Source organism: Mus caroli, unplaced genomic scaffold (genome assembly GCF_978045245.1).
Source record: "Mus caroli unplaced genomic scaffold, Mus_caroli_1 scaffold_2, whole genome shotgun sequence".
NCBI lineage: Eukaryota > Metazoa > Chordata > Mammalia > Rodentia > Muridae > Mus > Mus caroli.
In genome coordinates, this window is record NW_028227257.1 from 33858814 (window position 1) to 33886294 (window position 27481).

The window sequence follows — 27481 nt, forward strand, 5'->3', positions numbered from 1 at the left end:
TGGAATTGCCTCTTGGTCCAAGTGGAGGACTCGGAGGGAGGAATAAAACAAATCCACCTTCTTTTTAAATTGAAATGAAAAGAGGCTGGCAGGCAGCTAAGCAGAAACCTCAACGGGAAGGACGGCAGGATACAATAAATGGGAGTGGCTCTTGTGAACAAAAGTGAGCGAGGCTTCTTAACAGAAGGTGCCGGGTTGATTCAGCGGGCCAGATATTTCACATTTGACCGGGGAGGAAAAGGCTCTCAGTCCCACTGCTAACTCTTATGAAATGGGGAGCCCCCAGCATGAAAGCAATTGCTTTTAAAAATCCCCACCTGTTTCCTCTTGGAATTAATGCCTGACGATTCTGACATTATCTAAGGCCCCCAATTGCCTGTTCCCAGTAGAAACTCCTCTCTCCCCAAAGTTAAGTGTTTGATATACCCCGAGTTTTGAAAACAAAACCAAACAGTGAAAACAATATTCCATAATTAATTAGCACAAAGGCTTCCCTGTGCCTAGCCGTCCTGGTGGGAGCTGGATTGGGGCTCTCGAGGGTTAATGCGTATGTGGTAGCAGGTGTGACTTCCGGGAAGCCTCACATCAGAAACACAAAAAACATGAATCCTCAGGAAAATTCCTGCTTTTGCTCAAACACAAACTCCCCCCCCCCCCATCTCCTACAATCCTTTGGAGTGGCTGGCAGGAGGCAGGGACAGTAGTGTACCATAATTAACACCCGATCACCGTTAACATCTCACTTGGGTTGGTGTAAAGAGAGGTCACGTACTTTTAATTTCTCACACGCATGTCAGTGGTAAACAGTCCCAGCATTCTCGTTAATGACACCATCTGGCGAGTCCCCTAACTGTGTAGCCTTCAGCTTCCAAACAAGATGTAATGTCAGCAACACATGAAACCCACTGACATTTACAGTAAGGAAATTTATTATCAGCCATTGGTTTCATATAAATGTGTTTGCGTGACTGCCAGGGCTTTCAAATCGTCACCTTTGCCAGGCGAGCAAAGGAAGGTGCAATAAATAATGGATATTAAGCCATGCATGTACTACCAAATCATTAAACATTTATCGCGCAGGCACAATAGCATCTTGAGCAACAGTTACCACTTGAAAAATTAATGCCACTTTTGAGGGTTGAATGGGAGCCATTCAGTCTAAGCGTTAACAGTTTTTGTTTCAGTATAGAATATAAGGATCCCCCCAAATTTCTACTTTTTAGGTCAAACATGACTATGTGTATGTAAATAGCTCTTTAAAAATAATTTCATCTTGAAGAACAATTACTTTATGCTCTTTTGTTAAATAGTAAACATTGTAGCTGAAATGTTTTGTGAAAAGAAAATAATTGTTTAAACCTTTTCTCAATACCATAAATGGCAGAAGAAAGGTTCTGTGGGGATTAAATGGTATGATTCCCTTTAAAGACCTTAATGGATTCATCAGTTATGGTTGCAATTAAACGACTTTAATTTTGGATTAAGGAACTGAATATAAAGTCAAAGCAACAAAATCTCTTGAGTAACTGAGCTGCATTTGTCCCCAGTCCTATTCCCTTAGAAATATGTCCCCAAGCATGCGAGTGATTTTCTTCTATATGTTTGTCTTATGAGTATCCATTGCTTTGAGTTAATAATGAAAAAACTACAGATAGAAGGAGGGCGGTTACTGTTCCTTTGGAGGATTTAGCAAAGAATAATAGTGTTTGATTGAATGGAACAAAGAGGAGCGTTGGTGGGAACTTTACGGGCTTGCTGGATGGGGAACTTAGAAGGTGGAGAAGCCAGCGCTGCCCTGGGAAGTTCTTCCTTTAGCTGGTAAAGCTCAGCTGCAGACTGTGACATCCAGGGACACATAGAAGGTGAGGCTCTAGAATAAAATTTCAACACAATCTCAACATGTAAAATTGTCATCTAGGGAGAGGACATGAGCTAAGCCCTACTGTGAGTGTGAAGCATTACCTAGGGGAGAAAAAAAAAATAGGTGACAGACAGACAGACTGGCAGTCCTGGGTTCAAATTAAGAATTGACTGACTAGGAGACTTATATCCTGCCCTATAAGGGTTTGATGTTTTGTTGAGCACTGTTACTCTAAAAGCCTGTATAATTTTATTGGATTGCAACTCATGGATTCCTCTCTTCTCTTCCCTATAACCTATCAAAAACGCTCTGAAAGGCAGACCCCACCTGTCCACTACCCACCGCTAGGGAAAGTCAGAGAAAGCTGTTCTTGAAAACCCAGCAGAATGCTGGGCAGTGGTGGCGCATGCCTTTAATTCCAGCACTTGGGAGGTAGAGGCAGGCAGAGGATTTCTGAGTTTGAGGCCAGTCTGGTCTACAAAATGAGTTCCTGGACAACCAGGGCTACACAGAGAAACCCTGTTGTGAAAAACCAAAAAATAAAAAAATAAAAAGGAAAGAAAAGGAAAACCCAGCAGAAAACTGGAATGTGGGTCCTGTTCCTGAACAAATTTTAAATTAGTGGAGGAAACTTTGAGACTTCCTGTTTCCACCTTAAATAGTGACTATCAAGGGGGTCCACCCCCTCTTCTTTTTTTCTATGTCTTGGGGTTGAAATCCACGATCTGGCTAAGACTAGGTATCTGCAGTACTGGCTCCCTGTGCTGTTGGGCAGCCTGTATGAGAAGCAGCCATCTTTTGTTGACCTGAATTAGAGATCAACAGCTGAAGTTGGTGACAGGGTGGGAGTCACAGGAGATCAATATGCAATCCTATGAATATGCCTGCCTACCAAGCACCCCAAGCCATGAAGACGTATTTAGAGTTGAGAGGCTTCCCTCTCTCCATAGCTGTCCTCAGGACTAAGGGAGTACCAAGTGGTCTGAGTTCCATGCATCCACCCGCAAGTCTCCATGACACAAAGAGACTTCTTCAAGGGTGAACTTTAGAGGCATCATGTAGGAGTTAACTCAATTCAGTGGGACTCATTGTCCTATTTTAAAATGACATATACTGCTTGAGCCTTACCATTAAAACAACAACAACAAAAAAAGTATGGGAATTTTTTTCCAAAGCCGTTTTCTAACAAATGTTCCGTGAGAGGCCACACACTCACCCTACCCTCCCATCTGTCACTAATTAATTTACAACTTTCCTAGACCTCTAGCTGTTCCTGCTATATTTTCTGGAAATGACTGTCTGCTCTATCCCAGGGGGGGAAAAATCACGAGCAACAGCAAGGAGGCATCTCCACAGTGGTGCTGGCTCCAGTAATACTTTTAAAGTCTGCTTTCTGCATAAGTGTGTGTGTGTGTGTGTGTGTGTGTGTGTGTGTATGTGAGAGAGAGAGAGAGAGAGAGAGAGAGAGAGAGAGAGAGAGAGAGAGAGAGAATGGCATAGTTCTCCTGACTCCTGAAGGGTGGGGGTGGGGTGGGGAACAACGGTTAACAATGAAGATCAAGAAACAAAAAGCCATTCAGCAGATGCATGCCATTTTTTCCCTCTTCAGTGTGGACCAGTTTTTCTTGTTAATTATATCACCTATTCTTTCCTTATATTGATAATTACATAATTACACGAAACAGATGGACGACAGAATGCACCCAGATGGTGAGAATGTAAACAGGCTTACAAATAGCTTATTCTTAGGCATATTAAAAAGAATTATTCAATAATACATAGATTTCTATACTCTGCACATCTGTCAAGTAGAGCCTTGGAAATGGCAGTTACTTTGACAATTTTTTTTCTTTTCTTCAACAGATACAATATCCTCCCTAGGAATTCCTGGGTAGCCAATTGCCATGGAGATAAGATATTTATGCTTTTCCAAGTATCGGGACACCTGAAAGTTTAAATTCTTATTTAAGCCCACTGGCTTGATCCACCCCTGCCTACTATTTAAAAGTAAGTTGTACTTTCAAAGAGTGGTTTTTGTTTGTGTGTGTGTGTGTGTGTGTGTGAGAGAGAGAGAGAGAGAGAGAGAGAGAAAGAGAGAGAGAGAGACTAGCTATATTTTGAGCAAGCTGTGCTCAAAAGAATGGGAGGGTTGCTTTAAGAATATAGTAGAGGGCCCTGGAGATAGCTCAGTGGGTAAAGCGCATGCTATACAATCACAAGGACCCAAGTTTATATCACTAAAACCCACATAAAAAGCCAGACGTGGCAGAAGGCACCTGTAATCCCAGGGCTGGAAGGCAAAGCCAGGGGGATCTGAACAACTTGCAGCCAGTCAGTATGGCTGAACTGGCAAGCTCCATAATAATAATAAGGTGGAGGGGCTGGAGAAATGGCTCAGAGGTTAAGAGCACTGGCTATTCTTCCAGAGGATCAAGGTTTAATTCCCAGAACCCACAGGGCAGCTCACAACTGCACACAGTTCCAGTCCCAGGGGAATCAGATGTTCTCTTCTGATCTCTGTGAACATCAGGAATGCTCATGGTAATGAAATGTCATGCATGCACATGGTACATAGCCGCACATGCAGAAAAAAATATACCCATATACATGAATAAAAAAAGATGGAGAACAATTGAGGAAGACACTCAATGTGGATTTCTCTGACTTCCACAGGCACAATCTCGCAGGTGCACATGCACTCCCCCATGCGTGTACACACACACACACACACACACATCTCACAGACATACATACAAAAACAGAGAAAATGCATAGGAATTACTGCATCTGCTAGGTTCCATGAATGAAATTCTTTTAAAATAATCAGGAAGGAAAAGTCCAAATCATTGATGTTGAATTTATGTGGTGTTTGGAAATATATCTGTGTGAGGGGTCAGTGGGAAGAACTGCATCTGTCCCTCAAGCTCCCACCCCTAGCTTAGTACCAAGGATGTAGTCTCTTTTAAATTGATGGGTTAGCAGAGGTGTATGTGCATGTGAGACTCCATGAAAACACCAGCCTGGGGATCAGTAAATAGTGAGAGAAGTGAGGGTGCGCTTGGCTAGGGTGACCAGGGGGTGCTGCAAGCTGCATGCTTCTGGGAAGCAGCTCCTTCTGGCTAAACACACAATGGCCCCCGTGGTGATAATGTTAATGCACTAAATTACACAAAAAGGGAGCAGGGATCAAGCAGCCCAGGAAGTAGGAGCAATGGCACAGTGTGTGCTTTAAGTTTATTACCCCAAGTTTCACTGGGCTGGGTGGCTCATGTCTGCCAGTGCTGTGGCCAAGTCGCAGTCCAACAGTGGCAATAAAAATCCTTTATGGCTCCCAAGCTCTTTCCTCGCTGTGTTTATTCTGTTCCCCCACATCTGTTTCACGTGATCACTCTTGCTTTCCTCTTCCTGTAACAATCATGGCATCCATGATCTTGAGGAAACTATGGTCCCGAGGCATGACTAAGGTCGTGCTGAGAGCTTGGACTCTGGAGAGTGGTGTGGCAGCCTGAGGCATGGACACTGAAGGTTTCATCTGTGTCTCTGTGATAAACTCAAGTCCCATTTTCCCTCCAGATTCGATAAGCATGTCAGTCATGTTAATATGTGAACTCAGCTGCTTTCATGGAGACCACTAAGCTGTAGACAGCTTTTGAGGTGTCTTTCCTGCCCCTCCATGCTTTCTAAGAAATCATATCCATCTTTTCAAGTAGAATTTACTGCAAAATTTCCATGAAAACCTAGAAGTAACATGCGTAACTCATCTTTGGCTACTTTGTGGGTTCTTCTTTCTTCCATCCTTCGCCACCGTTTTCCCATCCTTTCAAGCCCCCAACACTAGACAGGAGAGAAAAAAGGATGGAGGAGAAAGGGGGTGATGTCATCAATAGACTACTTCCTGCTGATGAGAGGCATCGAGCTCCTTGGGGCAAGTTTGATCTTTGCTCTCAGGATATCTATTTTTTTTTTCTTCTTGTTTCTTCTTTGAGCTTGACTATTGAACAAACCGTGACCGACAACAACCAACAATCCACCCCGCCTCTTGGGGGCCCTAGCATTTATCTGCCCTGTGAAAAGTCCCCAGAATTCCAAACGTCACACAATTGCAGAAACTATCTGCCAGTGCCAAAATTGTATCCCTGCAGGAGGCAAATCATAGTCAGCTGCTTGGACAATCTGAAGCAGCCCCACATCCCATACCTGGGATTAAAATGGAAACCTATTCCCATAATATTTCTGTGCTTTTTAAAGAAACCAAAATTCTCACTACAGAGATGAATTATACTTTATACTAGTAGATGTGTCTATGAACATAAAATCACTTGATTCAAAGTGGGTTAGCCCTTGTGGGCTATTCAGCAGTTTTCAACCTGTGGGTAGAGACTCCTTTGGTAAACCTGTATCTTCGAAACTATTGGCATTACAATTCACAAGAATAGCAAAATTTCAGTTATTAAATAGCAACAAAAGTAATTTTATGGTTGTGGGGTCACCACAATATGAGGAACTTTATTAAACGGTCCCAGCACTAGGAAGATTGAGAACCACTGAGTTAGAGGAAAACAGGAAAAACAGAAGACTTCCCATGATGCACACCTGCCTTGAAAAATCTGTTTGACAATGAATGAGCGTATTCTCTGTACAGTGATGGTTTCCTTAGATACAGCATCGTATCAGTAAGGGAAAAAGCCTTCAAAGTCAGGGATTACAAGTTTTCATTTTTAATCACAAAATGATTTTTTTCATTTAAGAGACAGTAGTTTCATCTTTAATCTATTTGCCACAATTTATTCAAAAGAAATCCTCTCAAATGTGTTTGAACATAGTAGCATTGTTGATAAAAATATGTAGAGAGAGATAGATTAAAAGCTTAAGTGGCCAATATAAGAGAACTGGGTGCAATGCTAAGCCATAGGCCCTGTGTCAGTATAGCATCTCAGAGATGTCAAAGGAGACCACTGAAGCTTGAGGCCAATACCTCACTCCCCAGACCACCCCCCCCCCACCTCCTATCACAGTTAGGGATGGAAGGGTAGCTCAGTGAGAGTATATGAGGCTGATGTATGAGGCTCTGGGTCCCATCACTCACCTGGAGTGACAGGACATGCAGTGGTTACAACACTAGGAAGGAGGTAAAGAAGCTGAGGCAGGAGGATTGCCATGAGTCTGATGAGTCCAGCCTGGGTTATACAGTGAGATCCAGGCCAGCTTTAGCTATAGATATACTGTTCCCATTTTTTAAAAAATCAAATCAAAACAACAAACAAACAACAACAACAGAAAAAAAAAAAGAGGGATCTAAGATGTGGACCAAATGCATTTAAAGCTCTCACTCAGCCTAATAATGTCGAAGAACTGGTGCTAGAGATGTACCTGAGCAGGTAAGAACACTTGCTATTCTCCCAGAGGCTTAAGACCCCAGCACCTTCATCAGATGTCTCTCACATGCCTATAAACCCAGGTTCAGAGATGCCAGGGCCTCCCTCTAGCCTCTGTCGAAATGTGCACACATGTGACATATACTTAACATACATTTTAAAAATCCTTTTCAAAAAATGTCAGAGGAGGAATATTTAAAAAGATCTTCCTGGATTTCTGGAGAGTTCCAATAGTATATATGGGCTTCTTCTATGTCTGGAGACCCCAGACACCATCTTGCAGAGAAAAGATGGAATGGCCCTACCTTTAGCCTCAAATTACAGAAAGTCTTCCAGAGCTTCACCTCAGGACCCTGTAGTGAAATTATCCATTGGTTAGACATGACAGGCCAGTCTTTATCCTGTACTGGTGAAAGATGCCAGTCCCCAGAGGATGAGGCTTGATTAAGGTCCTTCCTTGTAGGACCACCTCAAGGAGCAGAGATAGCTTCGGTGCCAGTGCCTGGGAATACAGGTGTGCTGGCCTCAGCACTGGGGTGGGGGTGGGGTTTCTGAAGAAACTCACTAACACACCACAGGGAGGGGAGTCCAACCCACGCAGTGGGCTGTCCTCTCCCAGCCCCACCCATTTTCAGAAGAGTAAGAAGTAGTTCTAAATTCCTAAAGAGAAAGAAACTGACGGGGCTTAAAATAATGATAATAATAAAACTGCCAGCTAAAAGTTAAAGCAGGAGTGGGGAGAGGCCTGGCGAAAGAGGAGCCTCCTGGTCTCTGGCTTCAGCAGCAGGGCAGGGAGGCTGGCTGACCTTTGCATAGAAATCAAGTTTTTGACATTACATAAGACAAAATTAGAGGGGGTTTATCGAATTATAATCATGTGTTGTGAATTGAAGTGGCCCACAGAGCTTTAATAAGCTAAAATTGACCAGAAAAGTCACGGGCTTGCCCACTTTGTGTCTGGGTTCAGACACAGAGAACATGCTCGCACTCAACAGGAAACAAGATCAAGCAGCTCTGGGACACTTCCCACAAGTCCTGAGGAATCCATGCTCACTTCATTCCCCAAACACCTCACCTCACCTCAAGGTTTCTTGCTCAAACTCGTGTGAGGGTCAGATAATCTGATAAAAGCAGGACACGAGGGGTCCGATGGAGAAGACCGTGTTCCTTCATCAGGGGCAGGGGCGGCTCCCACCAGTGGAGGACTGCTTGGCTGTGCCAAACAGCTAGGTGATACAGGAAGACAGCCACAACAGATTGAGGGAAAGGCGTGTCTCAAAGCGCCCTGAAACCCACAGTCAACTGGGGCGCGTACGCATGCGCACATGCTCACTCACACGATGCTCGCTCATCAGTGGTGGTGAATGGATTTGTGTGTGCTTGAGAAGGCGTGTGGTGGGGGAGGATGAGCACACGTGCACATAAAAGCCAGGTGTCACCCTCAGGTGTCATCTCTCTGGCACACTCACCTCATTTTGTTTGTTTGTTTGTTTGTTTTTTAACAAGGACTTTTTTCCCCACTGGAACCTGGAACTCAAGGATTAAGCTAGACTCCCTGCCTGGCCAGACAGCCCCCAGAGATCTGTCTCCCTAAAACTCAGATACAAGCGCACACCATCATACCTGGCTTTTGTATGAGCTCAGAAGGTTGAACTTAGATCCTCATGCTTGCATGCATGCACTTGACTGTACCATGTCCTCGGCCCCTCAACACCACAGTATTTACACAGAGTGGCCAATTAGAGACAGTGGGGAGCTGGGGCTGGTTTTGTCTATTTCTTCTTCCCAGAAACCTGTACTGAGTTTTTTGTCATGGTATTTTCTTTTTAATAAAGAAGGAAGCTATACCTTCTCCAGTTGGTATCTGTAGCTCTAACCACCCCCTTTGCCATTTTACTGCACCTTGTATTTTAAGATACCCAAAGCCAAGCCAGCAGTGGGCACTGACAATCTTTACCTCCCCAAGAGCAAACTCTAAAGAAGCCACTGGGACACAAAGACCAGCTCTGGCATGAAAGCATCATATGGATGCCCTCTCTGCCTCCCTCTTGGGTTCATATGGATATCTGCAGCCCAGTCTCCCCTAAATGCTGCTTCAGGATCAAAGGAAGCCCGTGTCTGGGTGAATAGATCAGGTACAAGCAGGAGAAACTGGATTTTAACAACATTTCTGCTTTAAAAAAACCAGTAACTGAAAGTTCATGAGCAGCACAGTCTCCCGTATATGAATGAAGCTTTCTCAGAGCATCAGAAAAAATGTCAGGTATACTCCATATCCCTGTCCTTAAGAGGAACAGCATTTTACTATTTAGTGGACAGAATACTAGATCTAATCTAAAAATGAGAGATTGCAAAATGGAGCAGTCGCTGGGAAGACCCAGCAATTCCACTTCCAAGCTATACAGTGAAATGAACAGATAGACATGCGCGCGCGCACACATACACACACACACACACAAAGTATGTGAATTTTCATAGCATAGTTATTTACCAAAAGTGGACACAATTCAAATTTTCAACAGCTGAATAAAAACAGAATATGACATTATCCATACAATATAATATTTAGCAGTAAAGAGGACTAAAGTACAGACACGTGCTAGCGCATGGGTGCACTCATGAGTGACAGAAGCTGTTCACAAAGTATCACGTGTCGTATGAAATGTCCCAAACGGGTGAGTTCGAGGGACCAAAAGTAGGTGGTTGACAGAGATTCCAAGTAGGAAGCAAGGATAAGAGAGAAAATACTAAAAATTTAGGCAGTGGTGATGGTTCGTAATTCCATGAATGTGCTAAACTGTGGCTTGTAAGGCATTTCAGTGACTGATCTCAGTTATCACCTGGGAGATGGGCCTCTGGACATGCCTGTGGGGACTTTTTGGATTAGGTTAACTGAGGTAGGAAGACCTCCCCACTCTGAGTGGTACCATTTCCTTGGCTGAGATTCTGGACTAAATAAAAAAGGAAAAGCGAGATGAACACAGGTGCTCATTACAATTGCTTCTTGGTTGAATCTGCAATGTAGCCAGCTGCCTGCAGCTCCTCTGGCTATGACTTCCCCTTCATGACAGACGTGCAATGGAAAAGTAACCAAGACGTACATACGTACTTACGTACATACGTGTGTGTGTGTGTGTGTGTGTGTGTGTGTGTGTGTGTGTGTGTAGATCTACATTCTATTTCTTGAACTTACCTTTTATTTATATCACACTAAAGTTTTGTCGAAGGGTGACTGTCCTGAACCACTGATGAGATATGATGCTAGTTGGTAATGCTCCTGAGATACTGAAAATCAATTTCACAACTTATTCTCATCCTTTTGCCATCCTCTCACGGCCTAACTCATAAATACCACCCAGCATTTGTCAGTTGTGCCACTAGCTCCTCAAGTAAACCATCAGGCACTCCTGTGATAGGCTAAGAACACTGCTGAGCTCCATTCAATATAGAGCTGAATCTTGAGAAGTTTGTAATATAACCACCATATGGGATCATATTTTTCCTCTTTCCATAGCAGCTGCCACCACAATTCTGAAAGGCTTGTAACAGCATGCTGATACAACACAGAGAGAATTATAGACACCCTCCATCATTGATGTCTCAAAACAGGCCTAGCACACCAGCCTGGCCCAGATGTCTGCTTCTCTGCAGCCCCCTCAGCCAGAGTCAGGCCGGTACGGGATTGACACTAAGATCAGAAACCGGCTAGAGTTGGGGGTGGGGGGTCCTGGCAAGTCTGTGGGTCACGTTTTTGATTAAGTGGCTGGTGTTAAAGATGTGAGGGATTAAAAAAGTTTAGTGCCAAGCTGTCTACTTTCTGTTTGCTAGTTTCCTAGAATGGCTGTGGCGTCGGATTTACACGTTAGTTAATAAACTCTGGAAGTCATGGCTAAGAGTGAGTTTAGGCAATTAGCTGCCTGGTGGGAAGATCTGTCAATAAACCAGCCTTTGAACAAGTCACTCCCACCTGACACACACACACACCCCTCTATGAGGAAGATGGTCACAACAGTAAGTGCTGGTGTGACAGTTACATAAGATGGGTTCACAGGAAACTGCCAACCAGATCTCAGCAAACAGTAACCACAGGAGGGATGCCCAGCATCACTGTCTGAGGGAAAAGACTTGTGAGAGTCATGAGGACAAACCTCAGATCTAAAAGCCATTCTGATCCCTGCATACACACAGCATGTTATATTTAAGTAAGGAGTGTCAGAGCATTGGGGAAAATGACACAGAAGGTATATTATTTGAGAAAAAAAGAACCCATGAAGGAATTTACACAAATTTCTCTACAATTCACAGAGGAAAGGGTTCCCCGCCATTCTAAGGAAATGTATTTCCCACGAGTAGCATGAACGTGTAGGAAGAGGCTGAGAACAGGGCTGGAAAAGCCAACTAGACCCCTGTAGTGACTGAAAGTAGGTTCGTTTCATGTCCAGGAAACTTCACTGTGGTGATATTAATAAGGATCAATGCATAGATGGTGCTGAAAACCACAGGTTTACAATTTTAGAATCATCTCCTCAGGAGATAATAAAAAACTGTGGATTTTGGTTGGCTGGTTGGCTGGGTGGTTGGTTGGTTGGTTTCTTTGTTTGATTGTTTAAAAAAAATACTACATACTTCAACCACTACTATGACTAAGGGAAGTCTGACTACTGCCAGTGAAAGTTACCACGTTTAAGGAAGGGACTGGGAAACAGTCACTCTGGGGAAAACCTAGCAGGTGCTGGGAGAATAATGCAATTTCCCAAGGCAGCAGATGCCCAAGTGCAACAGGATCCAGTAACTGTCCATCAGATGGTAATTATAGCTGGACTGGGGAAGAGCAGCCCAGATAAAAAGGGGCAATTCAAAGGGTAACTGAATGCCAGCCAGCGACATCTTCCTGAGATCACGTACCAGGAAAGGGTGGGCCAACACTTAGCTCTGGGGGTGGGGGTTAGATACACTGCTGTTTTCTTGTACAAGGACAAAAGGAGATGTGGAGAAAACAAACACAGAGAAATGGAGGCATCTAAAGAAGTTAGTTCAGATTTCAGCAGACTGCCATTACAACCAGAAGGAAAAATAATAATAATAATAATAACATCGGAGCTGAACGCTCTGAAAGCATGATTTCTCAGATGGGGATGAGAGCATACCTTCATTCTGTGACCACTCTAAATCAGGACAAAGACTATAATTAGAATAGACCATAAGAGCTCTTGTGAATGATACACATAGTGAATTCCAAGGCGAATTTCTGGAGTTTAGCATTATAAATAATTGTTAACCGGCACAAGAGGAAGCTCAGGAAGCGCAGACACTCCAGGAACTCTACAGACACAGGTCCAATCGTAGCGAGTCCCAGCTCCTACTATTCTTCCCCTCCCTCATCCACCGCCATTAATTCTGTAAGTAAGGGGCTGGGCAGATGGCTTTACAGAGGACCTGGGTTCATTCCCCCAGTCCCCCCACATGTAGGCTCCCAACTGTTTCTAAGTCCAGCCCCAAGGGATTCAGCACTCTCTTCTGGCCTCGGAAGGTACTGCAAGCATATGGTACACAGACACACATGAAGGCAAAGCACCCAAATACATGAAAGGAATCAGTTAAACAAAAAATTGATATATTGTCGGGCGGTGGTGGTACACACCTTTAATCCCAGCACTTGGGAGGCAGAGGCAGGCAGATTTCTGAGTTTGAGACCAGCCTGGTCTACAAAGTGAGTTCCAGGACAGCCAGGGCTACACAGAGAAACCCTATCTCAAAAAACAAAAAACAAAAAGAAAATTTGATATATTGTTAAATATACTGGCAGCTTTCCCAAGAGCAGTGACAGTAACAAAGTCAACTCGAAATCCCTCTACGATACAGACAGGAAAGAAAAAAAATGCCTTCTCCACAGTCCTCCAAAGTAGGAGAAAGGCAACTTGCCCAATCTTTAATTGGTTTGTCTGCACAACGAACTCAGGCAAATTTGGAGTATTTCTCAGGATTACAGTGCTATGGTAAGCTATGGCAACCCATCTAAATGAAAGTTTGTGACAATAGCTCAGAACATAAATGCACATGCCAAGATGGCTCATTCAAACTGGATGAGAATCTTCCAAGCCTATTGTGTGGATTATGGCCTTGACCAGGAAAAGCCTTCTCTCTTATCCATGAGTTCCTAATGGTCAACTATAGAGATATTATTGTGACTCTTGGGGGCCAACTTCTAGGTGTGATGAAGATGAAGGCATTAAGGTGCTTTCCTATGATCTGCTCTGGAGTGAGCTGTCTATTAATAGAAGCCACTGGGAAGGTGCATACCCAAATAAGGCAGAAGCTCTATGGCCTCAGGGTGGGGAAGGGTAGACTCGGTGGAGAGGGAGAGCGCACACTGCCTTCCCACACAGTGATGAATCCGAATCACCGCTGTCTTGTGCCAGGTTCAAATTGGCAACCCACGGAGATGAAAGGCATTCTATCCCATTACTCATGCCTGGGGTGATCTGTCCCCTTGAAGATTGGCTTCCTAGGTGAAAGCGAGGGGCCGACAGCTACTCAGAGATGCTCTAAGCAGGATAAAAGGCATGAAAAGCAAGTGACTGGAGAGAAAAGACACCAGTAATGCGTGGAAGCTGATGCACATGGCCAAGGGATGTGAGGCTTGCAGCGACCTGGGAACTGTGAGAAATGGTGCTTATCAGCCCTGCGTGCTTCAGCCACGGGAGTTCTGTCCGCTCTTCTTGAACACAGGGGTGCTAGGAATACATTGAAATTCCTCCCCGAACAATCAAAATCCTATTACGCTCAACTTATCTCAGGCAATTGTTTAAAGTGTTAAACACATCTAAAATGTTTTTAAAAGAGAGAGAGAAAAAAAGCCTTCCACATAAATCAGCGCCTTGTTTTGAGTATCTAGGTCCACTCTGTGAGGGGTCAGTTACAATGTTACTGATCCTTTCCTTTCCGTTTTCAACATTATTACTCCAGTGTAGTGTGTGGCTGCTGTGTGGTTTGTTTGTGGCATCAAACAGAAACCTTTCCCACAAGTGCTCTTCCACCAGACTGTGTCCCTATTCCAGACATTATCCATTGGTCTTGAAACCTGCACACCTCTTTGTTTTATGCAAAGCCGATGGTCTAACTGCAGGCACTGTATAGGCTAAATGCCACTGACCTACTTTCCCAATCCCTTGCTAAATCTTAATCTTACTAAAGCCACACGTCAAGATTTGATGTGGTCAGCAATGATAGAAGCATTCTTAACCAGTTGCAATTCCCCAGCACCATAAACACCCCAGCATTAGGTAGCAAGCAAACACCCACACCATTGTTTTTCTCAACAGCCCAATGAGGGCTTTCCTTCCTATCCCCCAGGTTTAAACTCTCTGTCTCCATTGTGCCTGTACATGGGCCAGGACTCTAAACAAAGAAGGAGTCACGCATCCTGACATGGGCAGGAAAGGGTTATTACACGTAAGCAGTGATTTCAAATCCCGCCAACCTGGGAAGTAATGCAAGGATCACTTTTTAATGAAATGAAATGTTTTCTCTGGCTTTCTTTCCACCTGGAGCTCCAGTTCATCTCAGGGTGGCCCAGTTCCAGAAGTTACGGGCAGAGGACGGACCAGGGTGTCTTGCATGCTTGAAACAACGTGTTCCTGTTACAAGCAACAACTCTGAATGCCTCCCCTGTAGCTCCAACACTCCCACTCATTCCGTGAGAGTGCTGACTGAAGTCACAGGAGCCCCACTATGCAAAAGACCTTCCCTTTACTGAGCCCTGTCTATGTGAAGGCATTTCAGAAGAAGGGTCAGGATCTCTTGCCTTTCCTGGATCTGATTCACAAGCCGCAAAGCATCCTGTGGTGAGACCACGCCCTCTGCCTCCTGAGGCTCCTCCCCTCTGACCCATAGGACCCAAATTGTCCAAGAATACATCATTGCTTCCAGGTGCTGAGTAGATGGGGATTTTGGTGGTCCTCCAGGGGAGGTTTGGAATAAGAAGCCATGTGTAAACTAAATTGATCTATGAAGACTTAAGCACATGGACGCTTCTGAAGCAACTGGAAAGACTGACTCTATGTCCGCAAAATCTAACAGTAGCATAACTGAACTTGAATTTTGTCTGTCTATGCTTTTTAAATCTCATTTTTTTCTAGAAATTAATGTTGTTAAAACTAGGAAAGATTGAACATTTAAAAAAAAACTATAAGGGAAAGGTCTCTCACTCGTGGGGGGCTGGGGAGGTGGGTAGGAAACTATCTTCTATATAATTGAATCTGCTTGTCACTTTTGATAATAAAAAAGTTAAAACAAACAACTTGCTGTTCATTTTCAATGAGCAACAATTTGTAATTGTTAGGAGATAAGTATAAATTTTGTTATTTTACCAATATAAGGATCAGGCCAGACTTGAAGAGGAGGCCTCTTGGCTGGGTCTGCTCCATCCCTGCCCCTGTAAGGCTGAGCTGGGAGCATGGTTTCTGCACCCTCCCTCTGTGCCAAGGCTGAGGCGGCCCCTCATCTCTGAGGGGCAACTCCTCAGCTCAATGTTTTAAACGCTCACACGTTCATGTTCCTCTTTTATCTTTCAGGAAGAGCAAATCTTAGCCACTAAGATATTTTGTTTTTATAATAACTTCAACTCAAAGTACCCAGAACATTGGAAGCCTACCTGTTGGTCAAGTTCACACAGTTATGTTGTCCATTTAAATTACAATCAAAGCATGGCTTTGCCTTTCACATTCACAAACATTTACACTCAGATTCCAACCCTTTTCTTGTCTGGTCTCAATGGCGTCCCAGGATTATTTTCTACCTCGAGGTAGGTGAACAAGGCTCATTTTGACTTCCCACTTTTACGTGTGCATGTTTAAAACAAACAAACAAAACCAGCTTAAGACCCAACATCTCCAACACGGCATTTCTCTGTCAACTTTGTCCTAACAACCAAAAGACCACTGACTGACTTAAAAGCGAACGATCAATTGAAAGGATTCTTCTTCGGAGGATGGGGAAGGAAGATAAAAATATGCTGGGGTGCGCGTGGCTCTAGGCCACAAATTTGTCCAGGGACCAGCAACAACACACAAGGTGCCCCTGCTGTATCCTCTGAAGGAGGATAAGGCTACTGTTTTAGGCTTTCTATGAAATAAGCACTTGAGGGCAAGGCTGCAGGGAGCCCTTGCAGAGCGCCGCCTGTAAGGGTATGAGCGCCAGGTTCCCTGTAATTAAGAAGCAGCCTGCTTGGTGAAGACAGGGCTGCCACCCCATCTGCCAAGCCCGCGGGAGCTGGCACCGTGCCTCCCTGCCTGCCGCCCTGCTACCCACCTGATCCTTGGAGACCTCCTTTGATGGAGCGTTTATGCCAAGCTTTTCCAGAGGATAGACAATCTGTCGTCGTGGTCGCACGGGAACCAAGTAATGAAGGGCAGATGTCAGGGAGTGGGAGTAAGAGCTCTGGAGCTGAAAAGACAACCATCTCTATTTTAGGGGAGAGAATGTCAGAGGCACAGCGCAGATGTCTTCGTGCTGCTCGACAAATACAAAACTCTTAACTCGGCCAAGTCAGAGAGGGGAGGGGAAAAAAAATCAGCAAATAAACAAACATACTCTTCGAGCAGAGGAATGAATTGCAGATAATGCCTCACACTAATGAAGATAATTATGAGGGTAATTACATTACTATCTCTGTGGGAATGACAGATAAACAAGTGGTTTGGTTTATGGGATTTTTCAGTACAAGTATTTCCCCCAGGAGACTATTCCTCTCCACAGTGATCATGAATCAGCTTGATTTGACCCCATTAAGCTGTGTTATCTGAGTCCTGTTAACCTTTGTGTGTTTGGCACAAGATGCTTTGACACACAGAGATGAAAATGCCATCCAGGGGGCAACCTCGCCCAGATGTGAAAGCACTCCAGTAACTTTACTTGGGTTTTTTTTTTTTTTTTTAAATAAAATGAGGATCTCGTGAAAGAACTGGGATGTGGGGAACAGGAGAGGAGGGGCGAATGATTTTGATTTGTAGAACGACTGAACCGTGAACTGGATTTATGCTTGTTGAAATAGATGATAAATAATTTGTATAATAATGCTTTAAGCAGTCATTTAATCTAGTTTTTAAAACTTGACAGAGAATGGTGGCTGACATTTATGAAATCTTGGAAATAATAATAATAATAATAATAATAATAATAATAATACCTCAGGGCCAAGAAATCATTTCAGCCTCAAGGGTAAAACTGTGAAAAGCCAAACTGGCAATGATGTATCTATTTGTTGAATTAGAGTCAGAGAGCAAAGAAGTCTAGCAGAACATTAGCTGTATTTTAATAAATATAATGCTTTGCAGACGATTCATGTACTGTTTTATAAGTAGCCACAGACATATTTTACGAGCTTCTAGAAATGCTTTCTAGAATCTTTAACCACTGCACCTCATAACCCTGACTTCACATGTTACTGAGCAGCAGTGCCCAGGAAACCCTGCCTAGGGTGCTGTGTGTGTATGTATATATAATATATATTATATCTGTGATTGTCTATGCCGGTGCTTTTCAGCCTTCCTAATGCAGTGACCCTTTAATACAGTTCCTCGTGTTGTGGAGACCCCCAACCATAAAGTTATCTCATTGCTACTTTATAACTGTAATTTTGCTACTGTTATGACTCATAAATGTAAATATGTATATGCAGGGTATCTGATATTTGAGCCCCAGGGGGAGTCACAAGCTGAGAACTTCTGGTCTATGTCCTGATGCAGGTCCTCTCACCAGATTAGGAGAGGCCCACACTACAGTGAGATACAGGCAGATCAATTTTATTGCTAGAGGACTTGGAGCAGAATTTGGGAATTCTGACTCAAATAACTTGGGACAGCTTCTTACTCTTGTTTTACAATGAGCATGAGTAAATCAACCAGCAGTGTGACTAAGGAGACATGTTTCCAAATGTGTTTCCGGTGCCTTACAGCAGTTTGGTAAGGAGACACAGGTGCAATGTCCAAAATGTCTTTACTACAGATGCAAATGGACTTTGTTCCAACCGGGCATATACCGGCAGCATGGTAAATAGAAACTAAGAATTTAATATCACACCTGGAAGGTCACACAGTTGCTATGCAGTCAAGTATAAAGTGAAGGAAATTGTTTGGGTCCATGGTTTGCCCGTACAATTTCCACACTGCCCTTCCTTCTTTCCCACAGGCATCCCTCCAGGATGATACCCAGGCACAGTCATTACAGGGGTGGGTGCCAATGCACTAAGAAATACTTTGATATGTAAGCGCACCTGAAAAATTCCACTTAGGCCCTCATGGACATCAAGAAAACCTGACAGTGTCAAGGGATCTCAGCAGATCATAGGAAGGCTGGAGGCCATGACCAGAACCTGAAGGGACAACGTCTACTCAGCCTGGTAGAGGACAGACCAAGAGGACCAATGTCATTGACCGTGGGACGAGCTTTCAGACCCCTCCCCCCCCCCAGGAACCTGGCTTGAATAGACTTACTTGGGAACAATCAGGAGACAGTAGGTGAAGGTGTCTCCCTACATGCATCAGTGGCTCCTGAGGATACAGCGTGTGAAAGAAAAGGAGGACCCACAGCCTGCATGGCAAATGCACCCTCAAAAGCAGGGTAGAGGAGGATGTGGAGCTGAGATGAACATCTGGGGCACACTGGGTATCTATGACCGCATCACTCTACGGAAGCATACCAAGTATAAGGTGGACTATGTAGGTGTTCCCTATGGCAGAGTTCCATCAGAGCTGTGCATCTCCACCTTCCATCCATTCTTTTTATGGAAATGGTCATACATTTTATTTGGGATGCGGTGTACAGCACACCAGTTTTATAGGATGGAACTCTACTCATTTCTAGGGGCTACTTTGTTTCAAGGGACATGATGGGATCATTTTGGCTCTGCACTGTGAGAAACGATGTGCTGTTCCTGTGTCTTACAGTGATTTTTTTCCTTCAGTTTTCAGTTGCCATTTTGTCAATATGGAAAAAAAAAACCAGCAAATTCATCTAATTACATTGTTTCTGGTCATTTCAGAAACCAGAAACCTCTTGGCCGTTCACCACAGTGAAGCAAATGGCCTAGTTGAATATGGCCAGTGGAGACTTGGGTGCACACTACAGCAAGTCATCAGAACAAATAAGATGCAGTTCACAAAGGATGCCACCATGAACGTCCATGTGCCAGCCTCTCACCTTGCCTTCCCGGGTCTGTGAGTACACAGGATAGTAGAGACATGACTTATAGCCTAAGCGGAGGATCTCCTTTAGGAAAAACTTGGTGTAGTGTCGGAAAATGGGGTTCAGGGCAAAATGGTTCAAGCGCCCATGTTCATCCTGCTGGTGGTGGCTGAAGTAGATGAAGTCCTCAATGTTATAATGAGATCGTATGTACTCTATATCCTAGAAGAGAGGCAGAGCAAGGATGTTTTAAGCAAATTATATGCATGGGTGTTGAGATAAACAGCTATTCTAAAGTCACTTAAGGTGGGGCTAAGAATGGCTTACTTGGCAAGGTTCTTGTCACAAAAGCATAAGAACCCGGGTTGATTCCCCCAGATCCCACACAAACAAGCCTGGAATGGTAGCATGTGTTTCAGTCACAGGGCTGAGGAGCTGGAGACAGGAGGACTCCTAGAGCTCTCTAGCCAGCCTACCTAGCTTCTCAGAAAATAGCAGGCCAATGGCAGACCCTTTCTCAGAAAACTAGGAGAACTGTTCCTAAGAAATAACATCCGAGGCTGTCCTTCCACACACATGCACATACATATGCACCCACAAGGACAACAAGCAAGTAAACACACACACACACACACACACACACACACACACACACACACTTTTTAAAAATTGCCTCAAGAGCAATAGTGAGAAATATGTTTGTCGCTTCCATTATTCATCATCTTCTCTTTAATTCTATTTTCTAGGGGTTGAACTAAGTGAGAGTCTTGAGCATGTGTGGCAAGTCCTCTACCCCCGAGCTATTTCCGCAGCCCTTGGTTATTGAGATAGGGTCTCCTAGGTAGCTTAGGTTCACCTTGAACTCACCACGTATCCAAGGTCAGCCTCCTGCTGCTGGAATTACAGGTAGACGCACACCACCACTCTTGGCTTACAAATTCTTTTAAAGCACACAGCATGTGCTTGTTCTGGTGATCTAGCTGTGGAAGATGGCTGTGGTGGCTTGAAAGAAGATGGCCTCCATAGCTCCATAGGGAGTGGCTTTTGTTGAAGGAGGTTTTGTGACTAGGGGGTGGGCTTTGAGTTCTTCTCATAAAGCTCAAGCCAGTTCATTTCCTGTTGCCTGCTGATCCTGATGTAGAACTCTCAGTTCCTTCTCCAGCACCGCGTCTGCCTGCGTGCCACCATGCTCCCCACCGTAATGATAATGGACTAGACCTCTGAAACTGTAAGCCAGCCCCAGTGAAATGTTTTCCTTTATAAGAGTTGACATTGTCATGTTGTCTCTTCACAGCAATAAAACCCTAAGACAATGGCTAAGTGGATTTGTTCCTTATGCCTTTGGTTTCTGTCACCATGGGTGCCTGGTCAGGTGCAGCAGAGCAGAGCAGTCCCAGAAGACTGCCGAGCACCAGGAACACCAGTGAGCCAGCACAAGTGACTGGGCACAGGTTATTCAAGAGCCAGTCAGTAGACAGACTCACTAGTGTCCTGGGTGTGTTACTGATCACCTACTAGTGTAGAAATGTCCCATTTCAGAGTTGGACCTGTTGGCACATGAGAAGGTTGCCAAGAAAGGGCCCAAGCAGGACATTATGCAATAGGGGGTAAATTAAGGGATTCACGAGTATTCACATGCAGGGGGGAGTCCTGGGTACACTGCTCCTGTTCCAGGGGGCTTTGGTCTCCCCTCACTATGGTGGAGTCAGGGCTCATGCATGCCGTGTACTGCTGCAGTCTGGCCTCCTTTGTCTCTGTCTGGTACATGCTATTGAGAGCAGAGAAGGGAGGTGGATAATCCAAAGTGAATGTGACTGTTCTTGATGGCAGAAAAATTAAATTTTAACAAATATGACCTGCAAGACTCTACTGTAAACCCATGGGTGGAAAAACACAGTTTCAAGAGCAGAGACTGCAGCAAGCTCATAACAGCTATCATTTTATTCTCTTCCCAAATCCCTTGACTTAAAACCTGACAACATTTTCTAAAGAATAATGGGTGGAAAAGAGGCCAAATGTAAGGCAGTGTTACCTTGAAAGAAAAACGATGGCTTGGTTAAACCTTTACCACCTTGGTCCACACTGGGGTCCCTGCCTGCCTGCTGCTACTACATTCAAGTATTCAAGAGGAAGTCAAAGAAGGGCTGCTCACCTCCTAACAGGACAAGGGGGCAGCCCTGCCAGCAGTGCAGGGAGGAAGTAGAGAACTACAGCCATACTGGCCACCCAACATGGCTATTTAATCTTTCATTCATGACACAGACAGCTTTGTGAGGACAGCAATGTGACAACTACAGTAGAGAAATGCACGGCTTGCTACAGTGAGGAAGGGGTAATCAGGAGGACAGGGGAGAATTTTTAAAACTCAATATAATGCTACCACAGGTTCCCAAGAGAAATCTTGCTGATAATGTAATTGGATATACAGAACAAACTGTATGTGAACAAGGGGAAGACTTGGAAGTTAAATCTAGGGACTCTGAGATATAGGTTTCAATGAAGACCTGGATAGCCTTAAAATCCTGGTCAGAGACTAAATCAGAGATTCAGAGAACTAATGTTAAGGAAATAGCTCCAGGTGATGAGCAATAAGTACACTGATCAGTTGGCCTGCCTGTCATTCGTACTAGCAAGAAGCACTGAAGGATCGATTTAAAAGATCCCAAACCCACCTAAGAGACTGAAGAAAATGGAAGGCAGGAAACGATTGGTAGAAGAATGCTTCCCCCAGAGGCAAAAAGTAAGTACTCAGGATTTCCATGGCGAGCAAACAGCAAGCAACCCTCCAATACCAAACCAAAACACCTCTCCAGAAGCAAAACAAATGGACACAAACTCTCAAAAAGACTCAAGAAAGACCAAACCAATCCACTTGTGTTCGCAGAGGATTAGGGATGAGTTTTTCCTCTAGCTACATTTAATCAGTGACACTGAATATGCTGGACAGTGACAGTGCACACAAGCATTCTGAAGGTAAATACCTGGAGAATTTTATACACTAACAAATGGGTATCTAATATGAAGACAAGATGGGTAGACTCAGATAAGCCATCGTCCAAAAGTAGCAACTCGGACACACTGAATCAATCAGAGAAACAAATGCACAGAAAAACAAATGAATAAGCCCTTATAGACATCCCCGGAAAGTCCAAAGCCCATCAAGAAAATTTTAATACCTATTCATCAAAGAAAACATCAGTAATCAAAAAAGTAGAAGACTTCCTTAACTTGGTATCTCCTTGACACCTGCAAACGTGTTAAATGAAGAAAAATATTGAATTATACCATTACAATCTAGACAACTAAAAAAGTAGTCTTCATTAGCAATGCCATCTAACGTTGCCCTATTCATGCAGTAACATTGAAAAAAGAAAAGAAAACAAAACAAAAGAAAAAAATCAGACACAAAGCCAGGCATAGCGGTCATGGCTGTAATCTCAGCACTTGGGTGGGGAGTTCAAGTCCATGCTTGACTCCATGGCAAGTGTGAGGTTGGCATTAGGCTTCGGGAGATGGGGAGAGTGACAGAAGCAGAACAGCCACCACAGTGACTTTCTACAAAATCCCCCCAGCTCCGTCTCTGACAGGCACAGTACACACCTCTTTCCTTTCAGTCTGATCATGGCCTCTAACTGCTCTCAGCAATGGAATGGCTTGAAATTGATATTGTGCCTGGGGCCTGGGGGATGATCAATTTTTGAATTCTCAGAGTGAAAAGGAGACTTTAGAAGGCTAATTGGATACAAGATCAAAATACAAAAATCCGTGGTATTCCTATATTCTAAAATAAACATTTACAAGGTACAACAAGAGGTATGTATGTACATTATAAAGAAAAAAATTACAAACTACACAGAAAAAAATCATAAATGTCCTAGAGTATATTGGGAAAGGGTGACAGCAGGAGACAGATGGTATGTTCAAATTAAGATAATTGGAGGTAGGCTCAACAAAGGGAGTATTTACAGAGACGGGAAGGTGTGGGGAAATTAGCAGGGACGGTGAGAGAGCAACTGAAAGCTATTAGTGGCTTCAGTGGGTGGAGTAGGTGGAAGACTGGTCACAGGAATCCACAAAGAGAGCATCCCGGAGACAAGGCCGGTGGGCTCAGTATGGTCCCAGCCTGATGTAGACACCATGGCCTCACTGTCCTCCCTCTTCCTGTCAAGGCCTCTCTTTGGTCAAACCCAACAGAAGGCCAAAGGGCAAAGGCATGCATTGCTGTCAGTTCAGTCGAGCTCATAGGAACCAAGTAAAAGGGAGGAAGGTAGCCAGTAGGCTTGCGGGGCACTTAAGTGTCCAACTGCATTAATTCATTTCCACTACTATTTAAAATAGGAAAAAAAACTATCCAAGGTTCAGTATATTTCATGTGTGTGTGTGTATGTGTGTGCATACATACATATGTACATGCATACATATGTACATACATACATAAAGAGGTTTATTTAGTCCAGTGTTTTGGAGACTGGAAGTGCACCATGTTGGTCTGGACTCTAGTCCTAGTGCATGATGGCAAAAAATATATGTAAGAGAGAGAAAGAGAGAGAGAGAGAGAGAGAGAGAGAGAGAGAGAGAGAGAGAGAGAGAGAGAGAGAGAGTTGCATAAGATGGGAAAGGAGAGAAGGGGCTTTCTATAACAATTCACTTTTCTGTAACTCACTGGGATCTCGCTGTACCCCAATGACCCACCGACTTCCCACCACTTAACGCAGTCATACTGGGAAGCACTTCCAAGCATGGATCTCAAGGGGACACATTTAAATTGTCTTCTGATGGTACCACTGACCCAAAAGCATCCATGAAAAGAGAATTGTCAAAGAACCTGACAACACAGAAAGCTAGATTGCTGAGAGGAAAATCAATTTTATAAAATCCACACAGGCATAGATATTTCATGGTAAGTATTAGAAACTTTACCCAAAGGGAGACATGTCCAAGAAAATTTCAAAAAAAAAAAAAATGAGGCAAATGAATGCTGGTCATGGTGAAAGACCTGTAATCCCAGCACTTGGGAGTTGAAGGCCAGAGGACCAAGAGTTCAAGATCACATTTGATTACATCACAAGATAGCAAATACAAGGCTAGCCTATAGTTGTAGCAGTAATCCTTTGGAGACAGCAGTGGGACTGATTATCATTATTATTATGTGATGGTCATAGATAATGTGTGTGTGTTTGTGTGTGTGTGTGTGTGTGCGCGCGCGTACGCACGCACACATTTTTGTTCTGTTTGTTTTTTGATGACAGAGTATCACTATGTAGCTCTGGCTATCCTAAAATCACTATGTAGACTAGGCTAGCCTTGAACTCAGAGGTCCACCTCCTTCTGCTGCTTCCCAAGTGCTTGGATTATACGCATGTGCCACTACGCCCAGAAATTCCAAACATCTTTAAACTTGAGAGAGAGAGAGAGAGAGAGAGAGAGAGAGAGAGAGAGAGAGAGAGATATGAAAAGGTGCCAAGGGGAAGACATGTTGGTGACCACCATGTATTTCAGGGAAAGATTCATTCCTGTTAAGTAATAGCAATAATGCTTCAAAGAGGCACAACGTGCTGGCTGGTTCGTGATTTAAAAAGTTACAACAAAGCAAGTTAATGGCGGCTTCAGAACTTACCATTTCTTTTCTGATCACTGCAATGCCAACTATTTGATCTGCAACTTCCGCTACGAACACCTGCAGTGCTGTTCCATCCTGCAAACGTAAGAGTGAGTTTCAATAAGACCCCGGAAAGCATCGCTATGGAGGTCTCTGAAATCAGTCGCTAGTGCTGTGAACTCGCCAGCCGTGGCTGCAGTAACCACAGTTAACAGAATCAACACTTGCTCAAATGTTTAATAGCCTTAGATTTGTGTAACTCGTTTTATTTGTGTGAATGTTATGACTATACTTATGCTTGCACGCCTGGTGCCTGTGGAGGTGAGAAGAGGCTATTGGGTGTTCGGGAACTGGAGCTACAGATGGTTGGGAGCCACCATGTGGATGCTGGGAACTGAGCCCAGTCCTCTTGAAGAGCAACAAGTCTCCAGCCCCCTCACTAAAATTTTTGTCTTAGAGAACACTCTTTCAAGTTCATTAGATCGACCTTAGAAGGGAGAACCTGAGATCACACTGAGGGGCCAGAAGGGAAGAGGCTACCAAGATAAGAAACTGAGAAAGGCCAAAGCATGATGGGCGTGATGGAGGAAGTTTATTTTAATTTTATACTCTGATAATAGTACACCTTCCTGGTGTCATCTTGGTAGGTGTCTGGTGTCTCCCTGGTGACTTAATATTAACTTGAAAAGATTTGTTTTATTTTCTTTTTAAAAAGCCATTATTCCCTATTTCTCCAAATGACCTCAGCAGCAGAATGAAGAGATAGTTGATATATTCATGTGGTGAAATGATTCTGTCATAATACAGACAAATCTCACAAACATATTGCTGAGAAGAGGAACTCTATAGCAGGAAAGAAGACTGGGATGGCTTCTCTTACTGAAAGCTTCGGAGTAGGTAGGACTAGTTTTGAATTTGGAAGCAAAGGTATATTAACCTGGGAGAGTTTCTGAATGGAGGTGTGAGGAACCAGGGACCAGCGGGGGCCTGTCTCTTTAAAATGGCAAACCCTACTTACATAGTAGTAAATTATAATTTACTACCGTGAATTGCAAAACATACTAAACTGTTTCTTGGTCATAGTTTTGATTTTAAAAAATGTTTCAAAGTAAAGCGTATTAGAGAAGTTATAGTTCCTCCAACCTCTTGGCTAACTGCACAGCTGGCCAAGTCAAATGGCAACGTCCTTAAGGCCTCAGTATTAGCATGTAAACTGACACCAGCCTCTGTTAGCTTGTGGACTGACACTGGCCTGATATTTCCCACAGCTCATATTTAGGTTATTATGCTAGAGAAGACCAAACGTTGACCGCAGAGGATCATCCTTTTATCTAGTCCTTGAAACCTCAAGCCAGCTCAACAGAAGGTCCTGACTAGGTTCACCACCTAACAACTAAAATGGAGCTCTGTTAACCTAAGGCTGGTACTCACTGCTACTGGGGTGGACATCAGATACTTTGGATTCCTAAACTATCCTTCCACGATGATAGTCAGATGTGCCAACTTCTCACCTTACCTCGGCTGTTCCACCCCTCATCCCCACAGATTCTCCAAGGGTGTTCAATGAGGCTCCATGGCTGAATCTTTGTGCATCATGATGGTCCCTTGCGACCATGAAAAGGAAGCTCCGGCAGGGGCTATCGGTACTTACAGGGTCTCTGCCAGCCTCGTTGTACTGGGCGAAATCATCCAGTATCTTTGTGCTCAGCAGGAGGGTGCTGACAAGCTTTTCAACACCAGCAGTATCCAGAAACTTGGCTAATCTTATCGTAATGGACCTGGTCAAGAATAGAAATAGGTTTCTTGGTTACAGTAATAAACTAATATCATACTTGGAAAAGATGATATCTGGCAACTGGTTATAAAATAACTCACTTCATTCTAAAGATCCTAGAAAATATATAAAAAAAAAGAACAAAGAATATGATAAAAGTCACAGGTAGGACAAAACAATCATAACACAAAGTTACATGTAAGTATCTCTAATCTAAATACATACAATTTAATGCATATAATTTAAAATGCTCCACACACTTTACTTCCCATCGTGTACCTCTGTATGCTAAAATCCGTCTCCCACATTTTTAAACTTTAAAATGTGATCATTATCATTCCCCCATTTCCTTTCCCCCACCACCCTATCTGCCTCTACGCATATACATACTTGCTCCCTCTCAAATCAGTGACCTCTTCTTTGTTGTTATTACACATATGTATAAATGCACTGATGTAGGCATATAGCGTGCTGAGTCCATTCAGTGTTGTTTGTGTGTGTATCATTTCAGGGATGACCACTTGAGATTGGATAACCAATCAGGGGGCTCATCCGTGGGAGAGGCTAATCCTCTCTTCTCAGCCATGGTTAGTCACCTGTAGTTCTTTGTCTAGAGGTGAGACCCCCTGTGATCGCCCCCTTCCACAGTAGCCTGGCCATCGGTTTTGTCACTGTTCAGGTCTTGTTTC

The 27481-nt window shown here is 43.8% G+C and overlaps 1 protein-coding gene across 6 annotated transcripts in view; it reads right to left on the reverse strand.

Moving 5' to 3' along the window:
- The window catches only part of Cfap61 (cilia and flagella associated protein 61), a 278785-nt gene that overhangs the window by 152013 nt on the left and 99291 nt on the right, over nucleotides 1-27481 (reverse strand). For all 6 annotated transcript variants that reach the window (XM_021156893.3, XM_085833584.1, XM_021156892.3 and 3 more), the window contains 4 exons: nucleotides 26670-26796; nucleotides 25037-25114; nucleotides 19435-19641; nucleotides 16546-16680 (listed from right to left, as the gene is read on the reverse strand). In XM_021156893.3, coding sequence (XP_021012552.1) covers nucleotides 16546-16680; nucleotides 19435-19641; nucleotides 25037-25114; nucleotides 26670-26796 — 547 coding nt within the window. The remainder of the gene's footprint in view (nucleotides 1-16545; nucleotides 16681-19434; nucleotides 19642-25036; nucleotides 25115-26669; nucleotides 26797-27481) is intronic.